At 40.8% G+C, this 13,457-nt stretch overlaps 1 protein-coding gene across 1 annotated transcript in view; it reads right to left on the bottom strand.

Annotated features, from left to right (window-relative positions):
* Positions 1 to 7,202: 7,202 nt before the first annotated feature.
* The window catches only part of GTPBP8 (GTP binding protein 8), an 18,621-nt gene continuing 12,366 nt past the window's right edge, over positions 7,203 to 13,457 (bottom strand). The window contains exon 6 of the mRNA XM_082247128.1: positions 7,203 to 7,307. Within this exon, the coding sequence (XP_082103254.1) occupies positions 7,229 to 7,307 (79 nt within the window). The 3' untranslated portion in view covers positions 7,203 to 7,228. The remainder of the gene's footprint in view (positions 7,308 to 13,457) is intronic.

Genomic DNA, 13,457 nt, shown 5'->3' with positions numbered 1-13,457 from the left:
TAAATAAATAATAATAAAAAAAAATATATATATATGGAGAATAAAATGTCGGTCATTGCAAAATTTTTTGTCACGCGGTATTTGCGCAGCGATCTTTAAAACGCCATTTTTTTGGAAAAAAATTTGAAAAATCACATTTCACTGCATTTAAAAAATACTAAACGGTAAAGTTAGCATTTTTTTTTTGTATATTGTGAAAGATGTCACGCCGAGTAAATAGATACCCAACATGTTACGGTTTAAAATTGTGCCCCCCCGTGGGATGGCGACAAACTACGGTCAATAGAGATCTCAATTGGCGACGCTTTAAATTTATTTAACAGTTACCAGTTTAGAGTGTAGCTCTTTTTTTTTTAATTATTGCCCACGCTCTGGCGATCGCGGCGATACCTCATGTGTGGGGTTTGAACAGCGATTTCATTCGCGGCTCGACTTGCGTATACGTTTTTTTTTGTGCGCGAGCTAACGGTGACGGGGGTGGCTAAATTTTTTTTTTTTTTTTTTTTTCCTATTTATTTTTTCTTTTTACTTTATTACAGGTTTTTAAAAAAAAAAAATAAAAAATCTGATCACTTTTATTGCTGTCACAAGCAATGTAAACATTCCTTGTGACACCAATATGCAGTGACAGGTACTCTTTATGGAGGGACCCCTCCACTACACTTCCATGTATGCAAAACGCTGAAAACGGCGTTTTTGCATACAGCCGTTTTTTTAAATTTTCCGCCTTTTGCAGCACAGTAACCTGGAAGTGACGTCATGGACGCCGCCTTCAGGTTACGTCATCGGAGACCCGATCAATGCCATTTCCGGCATTCATCGGGACTCCATCCAGCCGGTGGACGTGCCAGCTGGGTGCTCGGGGCTCCCGGTGGGATGGGAGCCCCGAGCAAAGCCGCGGCGGGAGGGGGCGTGCATCGGTCGTTACCGACGGAAAGCCGACCGTCGGCTTCAAACCACGGTACCGGGATGATGCCTCTAGCTAGAGGCATCATCCTGGTATAACCCCACAAAGTCTGCCGACGTACGGGTACGTCAGTATGCGGTAAGTGGTTAATAGAACTAATGGTGCAACCTTTTTTGGATAGAGTGGAGATGAGATCACAACACTTCTCGGGTTTTTATTGCTGCCCTTGTCCCAGTTGGGGTGATTCACCCTCTCCGGTCAGGTTTACCATAATTGGTGAGAGTGAGAAATTATCAGCTGCCCCCAGCAAAGTAGGAGGGGGGAAATCCTTCCAATGGGCACACTAGTTCTGGTGACAACCAGGAATTCCCTCACTTCTGGTTGGCTATGGGGCAGGAAGTGAAGGAAAATCTCTCCATTGGAATACAGATGCCAAAAAAAAACCTGACATTTTCTATTGGGGGGGGGGGGAGAAGAGTTTTTTTTTGCCTCTTTAGTTCTACTTTAACCACTTGCCTACTGGGCACTTTTACCCCTTTCCTGCCCAGGCCAATTTTCAGCCCTCAGCGCTGTCACACTTTGAATGACAATTGCACGGTCATGCAACACTGTAGTTAAACTATTTCTTATCACACAAATAGAGCTTTCTTATGGTGAAATTTAAATCGCCACTGTTTTCCATTTATTTAGGAAAAAAAGACTGAAATTTTGAGAGTTTAAAAAAAGCAGCTTTTTCAAAGTTATAAAATTTTGCTTATAAAACAAGTCTTTTTTTTTTTTTTTTTCCTCTGGCACTGGTGGGTGCTATACTGATCAGGAACTGATTATCAGTGTGGATGTTTTTAGAGAAGCTGTTTATCGGCTCTTCTCTCCTTATTATCGGCTCTTCTCTCCTTATGCTGTCAGCATGAGGAAAGGAGTGCCAAAAACCAGCATCTGTTGACATCTTTGATTGGAAAATCGGCAGATCGTCGGACGAAATTTTACTTCCGATTTTTGTATCGTGTGCCTTAAGACTGGGATGCCATTAATGTTCGTGTGTGTGTAAAGGCAGATGTCCCAATACTTTTGACAAGATAGTGTATGTTCTAAAGTAAATACAGTTGTACATAATGTAGCAACATCCACAAATATAGGACACCCAACATTAGAGGTGATTTATTCTTCCAAAGCAAATCCCCCTTTGAACACTGGTGCTGGCTAATATTCCAGTGTTTCTCTTCTTCCTCTTTTACTCTCCCGCACTCAGCTAATGTGACCCCAGCGCTGACAGGGAGGAGCAAACAAGAATGCTATATAGACACCTGATGTCCTCTTTATCAACCAATGACATAATTGATTGTTGGGAAGCTGTCGGCTAAAAGGTTGTAATGGTGCACAATGAAAACATGTGGATTTGTGTAACTAAAAGGCAGGCTTGATCCACTCACTGGCTTGTATACAATTTTACCTAGGTACCCTGTTTGAAAAAGGCCAAGTCCTGGTTCACACTGGTATGGCTTTAAAATCACGCCACTTCAGCGTGATTTCCAAACCCAGAGATCAGTTCAATTTGCACTGCTGCTTTAATTGTAGCTTGTAACAGAAGTCTATGTAGTTGCAATGAAATAAAAAAAAGAGCACAGAAACCTTTCCTCGCTGCGAAATGAACAGTTACATTGCCGGCAATGTGGTGAGACTTGTCATGCGATTTGGAACTGTAAAATTGCATGACAAATTTCACTGGTGTGAACAAGGGCTTAAGGTATTCTTTCATCTGGACATGGAGTCTAAGTTGGCTGAGGTTGTACTAGGGGACCCTAGACTCCTGAATTCATCAGAATCTATATTTGGAAAAAACAAGAGAAGCCCTCCCCTGCTGTAAAACCTTTTACTGAGCAAAAAGAAACACAGAAGAGTGCCTCTTAAGTGTGTAGCAGTTTATTATATATACACAAGAGGCAAACAGCCAATTGAGGACTCACAGGATGGTGGGATTAAAAAAAGGCTCATAAATAGGGTGACAATCCAACAGGATGGTAAGGGCGTCCAAGCCATCATCCTGCTGGTGAGTGTGGTGTATTCCTGTAAGCATGCTCGGTGGAAGGCAGCGTGGACCGCAACGCCAGCTGGCGTGTGGCGTCACCGAAGAGGGGAGAACACAATGCGTTTCTGAGCATGCGTGCTCCTTTCAAGTGTCAATAGAACGTGAAAGAGTCGGATTAATATAGGGAGATTGATCATATGTGAAAAACGCCAATAGGGGCTATAAAGGTACATAAAACAATACATGGCTAAAATCTACAAGTATAACTGATTAAACAAAGAATAGCTGCACTTGGATCCACTAACAAACAATCATTAATATAAAAAGCAAAATCACTTTTAATACACCCAGCAGCTGCACATATGTAGGATAAAAACATAAAACAGATTTAGAAAAGGGGGTGCTGCGCTAGAAAACAAAGTGAGTAGATATCAGTTCAATAAGACAATAGATCCATCCATCCACCGGGGTCATCTGTTAAGGCAATTGGGTGCTCCCACCACCAGATCACCTCCAACCACACTGCCTCTTACCATCCTGTTGTCAATGCAGAGCATCCATATCCAAATACAGGCTCATCCCAAGTTCAGAACAACACCCAGTAAGGCCAGATATAATGGTCCAGGTTCAGGCAGGCTCACAGGGGAGGGTCACACAAATTCCCAGTTAGTTAGTTAGTAATGTAATCCGGATCCCTGGTAAAATTCTGTCAGACGGCAGAATTTACCCTTGGGTATGTTGTTAACCCAAGAAGGATGATGGCAACTCTTAAAATGCAGATACGAGTTGCCAGCAGTGGGTTTAGTATAGTTGCAGGCAAAGATATGTTTATCTTCATGACCTAATTCTAGATCCAAAAATGCTAGGGTGTCTTTATCAGAAACAGATGTAAAGGAGAGGTCCATGTGATGGTTATTACAGTGTGCTAAAAAGTCATCCATTTGGGTGGAGGGACCATCCCAAATGACCAAGATGTCATCAATATATCTACCAAAAAATACCAAGTGCTGTGCAAAGGGATTATTTTCCAAATGAAGAGATCTTCCCAGTATCCCATAGTTAGATTGGCATAGGAGGGTGCTAAATTTGCACCCATGGCCGTTGCCACTGATTTGTAAAAAGAAGTCGCCATCACATTGGAAGTATATGTGTGTGAGACAAAATCGAGTGGAGTCTAGGATAAAGGCTGCTTGTTTGGGTGAAGCAAATGATCCTGAAATAAAAAATGTTGTGTGGCAATAATGCCTACATCATGGGGTATAGATGTATAAAAGGGAATTTACATCCAGAGATAGCCATCTTCCCAAGAGTATGGAGCTAAAAGTTTAAGGAGATGTATGGAGTTTCGGATGTAGGATTGAAGGTTTTGAGCTAGTGGTTGCAAGAAAGTGTCAATAGATAGTGAGAAGCCACTGGTGATACTACCCATGGATGCAACAATGGGGCGGCCTGGAGGCTATTGTGAGTTTTTATGGACTTTCGGCAAATGATAGAAATGGGGTGTATTGTAATATTTGTTTCTCAGAAAGGATGCTTCTCTTTTGTTGATCACTTCATTCTGAATAGCGGATTGAATGAGTGATTCAGCCTCTATTTTGAAAGACGGAAGGGGATCTTTACCAAGTTTTTGATAGGTGGCTAAGTCAGAGAAGTCTGCTAGCCCCTGCCACATAGTCAGAGCGATCACAATACCACCACCCTTGTCCGCTGGTTTAATCACTAATGAGGAATTGTTGGTAAAATTATTTCAAGGATAACATTTCTCCTGGGCTTAAATTATGATATTTATATATATATATATATATATATATTGGAATCAGAGGAGTGTTGACATAATTTTTTTTAAATAAAAAAAAAATACCACTCTATAGCACGCCTCAAGATATGGTCCCTTGGAATGAGAGGGATTAAACACAGACATAGGCTAGGCTGAAGTGAAGTATGTTTTATCGGGGGCAATATAGGTAAATGTTGGGTTAATCTGTAAAAATCCAAATCTAGATCTAAGTCTGTAGATTCAGAGCAGCCATATGTACTAAAAAAAAAAAAAAAAAGCTATCGTACAACTCTGGCACTAAAGGTACCTCATTATCGGTGGCTGTATAGTTGCCTCTTGTGTGTATATTATATATATATACTGCTACACTTAGAGAAGAGCCTTTGCCCGAGTGGTTGACCACTTTCTATCCACCCGAGCCTGCTATGCACATTACTACAGACATTATTTGCATTTAGCCACATCTGTGGATATTTTGAGCGCTGGCATTTTACCTCTATTGTATAAATCTTTAATTAACCGCTTGCCGACTGCGCACAGTATATTTACTGCGGCAGTCGGCCCCGGCCAGGCAGAGTGACGTAGGTCTACGTCGCTCGCCTGTCACTCCTTCCAGAGCCAATAGCGGGCGGGCGCACGCCCGCCTCGGCTCGTTCACGGAGGAGTGCGGGAGTGTGACTGGCGGACCCGATGTCCGCCGGTCACACTACGATCGCCGGTACAGCAGGAGAAAGACAGAGCGGCTTGTGTAAACAAGCCGCCTGTCAGTTCTCTCTGTGTAAAAGTGAAGATCAAACAGTTCTACTATGTAGAACTGTTGATCTTTGTTTTTACACTAGTAGACCTGTCCCTGCACAGTTAGGGACACACTTAACCCCTCCCTGTCCAATACTGTTAACCCCTTCCCTGCCAGTGTCATTTTTGCAGTAACAGTGCATATATATAGCACTGATTACTGCAGTAATGTCACTGGTACCCCCAAAAGTGTCAAAAATGTCAGTCAAGGGTCCGATCTGTCCGCCGCAATGTCGCAGTACCGCAAAAAAATCGCAGATCGCCGCCATTACTCGTTAAAAAAAAAAAACACCAAAAATGACAAAAATCTTTCCCTTTGTTAGTAAACGCGATAACTTTTGCGCAAACCAATCAAAATACGCTTTTTGCGATTTTTTTTACCAAACATAGGTAGCGTAAAACAAATTGGCCGAAAATTTTAAAAAATTTTGATTTTTACATTTTTTTTGGGGGGAATTTCATATAAAAAAAAGTGAAAAATATTGTTGTTTTTGCAAAAATTACGCTCTTTTTTTTGTTTATAGCGCGTGATCAAAAAATCGCACAGGTGATCAAATACCACCAAAAGAAAGCTCTGTTTGTGGGAAAAAAAAGGACGTGAAATTTATTTAGGTACAGCGTCGCACGACCGCGCGATTGTCCGTTAAAGTCACGCAGTAAAAAATCGCAAAATAACCCCTGGTCTTTTAGCAGGAAAATCCTCCGGTGGTAAAGTGGTTAAGGACACAACATAAAAAAAAAAAAAAATCCAACACACTAACATTTTCCCAATGTACACAACGTAGTCTGTGTCATTCTGATCCATCCATCCTTGTGTCATTCTGATCCATCCATCCTTGCTATGTGGCTGCAGTCTAAGAAGACTGAGCTCGAGGATACAAAATTATGGACATACTCAGTCTCTCAATCTGGAGGATTAGACAGCAGTCATTGCTAGCAAGGATGGATCGGAACGACACAGACTACAAGCTTTGCGACATGCATGTGTACATCAGGGAAAGTGGAAGCGTATTGGATTTTTTTTTTTTTTTTTAGGTTTTTCCTATAGACCTTGCTGGCAATTTGTGTGTAGTAGGTGCATCTGCTGGACCTCATAACAGTAAACAGAGAGAAAGGTCTCATTAGCGCAGGAGAAGAATCTTTTTCTCTGTGATCATCAGAATCTGTGTCTGTGCGGCCATCTGAGCTGCAAAATCTTACATGGCAAAGAGAAGGTCCACTTTTTTGCCAGCCACCGTTTCTACAAGTGGACAACGAACTGTGCTGCTGTCATAATACCGGTGTTATCTTGGTAAAGATAACATGGAGGTAAGCACTGGTCATTCTACAATTGTCTGTAGCATTCAAACATTCTATAGATTAATTGATGTAAGCAATTTGTTTAACTACATCCGTTGGATAGAAATCCATGAAGGAAGAAGCCAACTCCAGAATTCAACATCCAAGAATCTGATCCCAGTTTGAGCAGTGCCATATTTTGAAATGGAACACATGTTGACCTTTCATTTGTTATAATATGATGAGGGTCTCTTCGCTCCAGCTTACTCCAACATCCCCTCCATAATACTTTGTCCAATTACATTAGTCTTGTAGACCCACACTTTTGTGCCCACTTAGGAGGTCCATAAAAAAAAAAAAAAAAAAAAATGTATGGACCATGTCTTTAGTAAAGGGCTTTGAGGGTTACAGCACAGGACCTTCACATGATTGTGGAGAGCGGTGGTCATCTGATTTCAGGCAGGGTTCCTGTTACATGAGCTATGAAGCATCGGAGGAGATGTATTCCTGAGAAATTCAGAGAGCTGTAAAAAGAACAAAAAGTTCACTGTTAAAATACAAACAAATAAATAAAATAAAAAAAAGATTTAAAAAAAATTATATAGAAATGTAGCCAATTATAGTGTATGTACATTCGTTCTGTGTGCATAGGGCAAAAAAATAAAAAAAAAAAATAAAAATAATAATAATGATATTAGGCTATTTTCTGTGCCAGATGAACACTTTTTCATTGATTTAAAAAGGAAAATACTGCATTTGGTCAGCAGATAGAGCAATCAGGATTTTTCTATGATATTTAGCTCCATGTAGTAGCTAAATGCAGTATTTTCCATTTTAAATCAATAAAAAAACATTTATCCAGCAAAGGAAAAATCCAAACAATATTCATTTTTTTTTTTAGAGGAAACAAGGGGTGTGTCGTGGGACTTTAACGGTGCATGTTTTCCATTTAGATACCAAAACTAAACAGGACACATAAATTTTAAAAGGAAAAAGGTTTTCCAATTTTATTAAATAACTATATTAAAAGAACACATAGTATAACAGACAAAATTTAGCATCAAAATGTTCCTTTTAAAATTAGGTGTCCTGTTTAGTTTTGGTATCTAAATGGAAAACATGCACCGTTAAAGTCCCACGACACCCCTTCTTTCCTTTTTTGCCAATTTCGAAGCCATTTTAACTACATGGTTTGTGTCTATAATATGTCCATGCCCTCAAGGAGGTTACAATCCAAGGTCCCTATCTAATATATATTCATACACACATTGGGGCCAATTTAGACATGCTGTTAGGAGCTCATTAACCTATCATTTTGAGTTATGGGAGCAAATCCATGCAAGCACAGGACAGGACTTCTGCAGGTAATGTCCTTGTTGGGATTCAAACAGAGGACCCCAGTGCTGTAAGGCAGAAATGCTATCTGCTAAGTCAGGGCTTGACAAATTTTCCTGAAATCTAGGAGCCAGCTAAAAAAGTTAGGAGCCAGTTTTTTGTTTTTTTAAACTAACAACCAAGCTTTATTTAATAAAACGGATACTAAATTTACACATAAATACGACTAGAACCCCACTCTCCTCTATAGCACAATTGGATGAAAACAGACTGTCTGTCTCTTTCCATCCGATGCCATCTGATCCGATCCATCCGTCTGCTTTTGGTGGACAGGATCAGATGGCGGCAGATTACTGCTCCATAGAGGAGAATCAAGGGTCCGATCAGGTCTGCCTGAAAAACTGACAGGCGGACCTGATCAGACAGCCTGTGTGAAAGGGGCCTTCGGCTGTGGCATGGCGACGAGAAAAAAAAAAAAGGAGAGATATATATATATATATAGAGAGAGAGATATATAGAGATATATATATATATATATATATATATATATATAGATATATATTTATATATATATATTTTTTTTTAATAATTGGAAAAAAAAGAATTTTTTTTTATTTTTTTAATAATTAAAAAAAAAGAAAAAAATATATTATTTTTTTTTACATTTAAAAAATAAATTAAATAAATAATAATAACCACACTCCCTGTCAAAGGTAACTAACTGGACAGGGAGATGGTAATGAATGAATTGAGAACAAAAAGGCAGTGGAAACAGTCATTACTCCCGGCCTCCACAAGAGGGCGCCAGTTCCCCATTGGAAGCCTGTCATCTCAAGTAGGCCGAAAAGCCGGGGCCTCGATTTTCGGACGGCCCGGAAGTCCGTGCACTCCGTGCGCGGAAGTCCGGGCAAAAATGACAGGACACCTTCTGCAGGGCACCCCCAGGCGCCAGGTCGCTAATTCTAGTCGCAAATGCGACCTGGCGCCCGGGGATTGTCGAGCCCTGTGCTAAGTCATGGTGTTGCCCCAGGCACTGCATAAAAAAAGTGATCTGATGACTATGCAGGTCCCAAGTTTCCATTTAAAGTGGTAGTAAATCCATGAAATAAAAAAATTCTCTGCTTCAGACAAGGTAATGGCATGCGATAGTATGCATCGCTTACTAAAACATTATGAAAGATTCGCCTGAAAACGGAGCCCTCCAGTGGTTCGCTCTCTTCACTGATGGGGCTTCCATCTTCACCCATCTTTCTTTCAAGTTCACCGACTCCGACTGTCTGAATGGCCGAGCTGCAATGACATCACTCCCATGCATGAACACGGAAGCATACTCAGTATGTCGTCCCTTCAGAAAGCAGGGGGCACGGACTGGTGACCTCAACAGCTGAAAAAGCAGTGAATCTCTCCTAAATGATGGATCACTTTAAGGAGATATTAATTTCAGCTTTATTATAAGCTTCCTGTAGATTAAAGTTGCAAAGCGGAGTTTACAACCAATTTAATACCCTACTGGCACAAGTGTGCCTGTTCATTAAACGGGATAAAATTCGACAATTCAGAGTAGTAAAAATGTACAACATATTATGCAGAGTTCTTTTGTAGGAGAACCTATACTCTGGAAGCTGTGACAAAAAAGGTAGGCAGGGGGCAAAGGATTTGACACCGGTATTGCCTGTGGTCTCCCTGTAGCTCATCTTTCCCCATTACTGACTTGTTCTGCTCTGTGTCTCTATGTAGAGGCGGCCATCTTGGTAGAGGCAGGGCTTTGCTTCCTCATGTCAGAGCCTCCAGCAAGGAGAACAGTGATCAACATAGTAGGACATCTCCAAATCTCCTCAGTCTAGCAGTTAGATCTCACATTGCTTGTATACAGCTAGGAGGCTGTAGACACAGGAGAGCCTAGGCACACTCACATACTACGAAATGCACTGCTAATTTTCAGGAGTTCCAAAAAACAAAAAAAAGATAAAAATTACCCCATTTGAATAGGTTTGATATAACCAGCATATATATCTTCCCTTTTTGATTCACTTTAAAGCGGATCTCCACCCTAATTTGCATGCATGTTTGCATTTGTTGCCAATCGCTTCGCTATTCCTTTTTGGATAGGGTCTTTTTAATTTAACATAAAGTACCCTTTTTTGGTTGAAAGCGCTCCACTTCCATCTGTCCTCGCCCCAGCGAGGTACATCATATCCTTTTTTGTATTGGCTCCTGGGATACCAGTGTAATCAATCCCAGGAGTCAATGGGCATCCTCCGCTGCTAGCATCGCTTTGTTTCTATACCGGAAATGACAATGCTAGACAAAAGGTAGGCGCCATTGTTACAGCAACCTGCAATATACATATATATATATATATATATATATATATATATATATATATATATATATATACATATACATACAGTGTTGGGGTAGTTACTCAAAAAATTTAACTAGTTACTTCTGTAAATTGTAATGAGATTACTTTACTAGTTACTGCATTTGAAAAGTAACTTCACTACTTATTACTTTACTTTCCTCTTTCTTAATTGACCGTGTAGAAGAAGATACATGACACTCTTTCTGCATATAGTTTATTGTATATAAACACAGGCTTTGGGAAACATGAGAACAAAACCTGAAAAAACAGAATAAAACATAAAGTGCAACAAAAAGTCATAAACTTCATCCCTCTCTATTCTTCGAAATAACGATTGTATTGCACGGCTTGGGTAACGCAGGAAAGCGCGTTCCTATAGCCTAGTAAAGTAGTGTAGTTACCAATATTAGTATTGTAACTAGTTACTTTACTTAGTTACCAAAAAAAGTAATGTAGTTACTGTAATCTGTTACTTTTTAACTAGTTACCCCCAACACTGTGTGTATATATATATATATATATATATATATTACCCCCAACACTGTGTGTATATATATATATATATATAATAGGGGGCTATGATAAATTCCCACCACTGCCCATGCACGAGATCAAGAGGTGCTTGCTGGGTAGCCACCTAATTCCGGAAGAGACTCCCTGATGCCCGCACTCAGAATGGACACTTGCTGAATCAGGAGGGTACAGTAAGTACCATTGCTTTGTCAGATGCAGCATATGCTGATTTTTAATCCATAATTTGTGGCTAACACAGGGATGATTTAAAAAAAAACAAAAAAAAAAAAAAAAAACAGTACTCTAAAATCATGCATTCCTACATACAGAATGCAGCAGTGTCCAGGAAGACAATCCTTCCCCCTTTTAAATTTCCATCCAGATCGGTAGATGAGCCATATCCAAGGTCTGCAAACAGCTACAACCACCATCCCATGAGCAAATAGACATAAATTCCTCATGGGAAGAAAAAAGAACATAAAATAAGCAAACAATGTTGTCCTAGACACTTCAAAATGTACAAAGGTCTTCTTCTTAACTAAATTATCAGCTGATGTACATAAATACAGGCAGTTTGGGTGAAATATTTGCAGACACCTAGAATGTCCTCAAAACCTTAAGATGCAGCACTGGAGGCCAATATTTTGTTGGTTAAAGCGGACCTTTACCCTAAAACTATTTATTTTGCATTGCTTTCTCTCCCCCTCCTCTCTTATTTATTTTTATAATTTTTGTATTTTTTTTTTTTTTGCTGCAAACAATACTTCCATATTTCTCGCCTAGGCAAGGAGGGCACTCGCGTCTCCAATCCCCTCTTCCAGTTTCTGGACATGTGCCAATATACAAGACGGCTTCGGGCTGTGGTGTTTGCACATGCATAGAAAACTCCCTGCACGTGCTGGACAGAGCTCTTCAGGACTTGCATGCACCATAAATACTAAAGTGGAGGTAGGAGGGGGGGGGGGGTCTCGGGGAGCTGCATGAAAGGGGACTAAAGTCCCTGTTTAAATTGTATGTCAGGGCAAAAAAAACCAAAACCTATTCAGTACATTTCGATAATACATGGCACGTTTTATTCCTTTAAAAAGCACTGCAGATATAAAAAAAAAAAAAAAAATGAAAAATTCAAACTTGTCAGCCAATTACCAGTGGCAGAATTATTCCCCGTCCTACAGCTGCACATATGCAAAAGACACCGAATGCCTCCATGGCCTATGATTGGTTTTTAGCTTTGACAACTCCCTGGTCAGAAAGCTCAGGTGGGTTCAGATTCATGTCCAAACACACTGAGCTCATCAATGCTGCTAATGTGCCAGAAACCTAAGGGGGGGTTATGGGGAGCAATCGCGGGTGCTGGGTGGAAAACACGTCAGCTGGACCCACTGATTGGCTCCCCGTGGCCAACTGGTACATGCGCACGCCCCCACTAGCTGTCTCATAAAGCGACGTACAGCTACGTCGTTTCGCAGGACAGAGCCGATCTGCCGCAGTAAAATTATGGTGGCTGGTCGGCAAGTGGTTAATGAGTGAAATAAGTATTTGATTCCCTATCAATTAGCAAGATTTCTGGCTCCCAGGTGTCTTCTAGACAGGTAACAAGCTGAGATTAGGAGCACTCGCTTAAAGGGAATTCCTAATCTCAGCTTGTTACCTGTATAAAAGACAACTGTCCACAGAAGCAATCAATCATATTCTTATCTCTCCACTATGGCCAAGACCAAAAGAGCCATCCAAGGAGGTCAGGGACAAGATTGTAGACCTACACAAGGCTGGAATGACCATCACAAAGCAGCTTGGTGAGAAGCTTGGTGAGAGGGTGACAACAGTTGGTGCAATTATTCCCAAATGGAAGAAACAAAAAATAACTGTCAATCTCCCTCGGTGTGGAGCTCCATGCAAGATCTCACCTCGTGGAGTTTCAATGATAAGGAGTTCGGTGAGGAATCAGCTCAGAACTACATGGGAGAATCTTGTCAATGATCTCACGGCAGCCGGGACCATAGTCACCAATAAAATAATATGTGACACACTACACCATGAATAACTGAAATCCTGCAGCACCCGCAAGGTTCCCCTGTTTAGGCACATGCACAGGCCTGTCTGAAGTTTGCTAATGAACCACTGAATGATTTAGAGGAGAACTGGGTGAAAGATTTGTGGTCAGATGAGGCCAAAATCGAGCTCTTTGGCATCAACTTAACTCGCCGTGTTTGGAGGAGGATGACTGCTGCCTATGACCCCAACCTCTAACATGGAGGTGGAACTATGACCTCAAACATGGAGGTGAAAACATTATGCTTTTAGAGTGTTTTTCTGCTAAGGGTACAGGACAATTTCACTGCATCAAGGGGATGATGGACGGGGCCATGTACCGTTAAATCTTGGGTGAGAACCTCCTTCCCTCAGCCAGGGCATTGAAAATGAGTCGTGGCACTGCATCAAAGGGTGATGGAAGGGGCCA

This window comes from Pelophylax lessonae (genome assembly GCF_965119305.1).
Source record: "Pelophylax lessonae genome assembly, chromosome: 2".
NCBI classification, from domain to species: domain Eukaryota; kingdom Metazoa; phylum Chordata; class Amphibia; order Anura; family Ranidae; genus Pelophylax; species Pelophylax lessonae.
The sequence above is the reverse complement of the archived record's forward strand: the minus strand, read 5'-3'. Positions and strand labels throughout refer to the sequence as shown.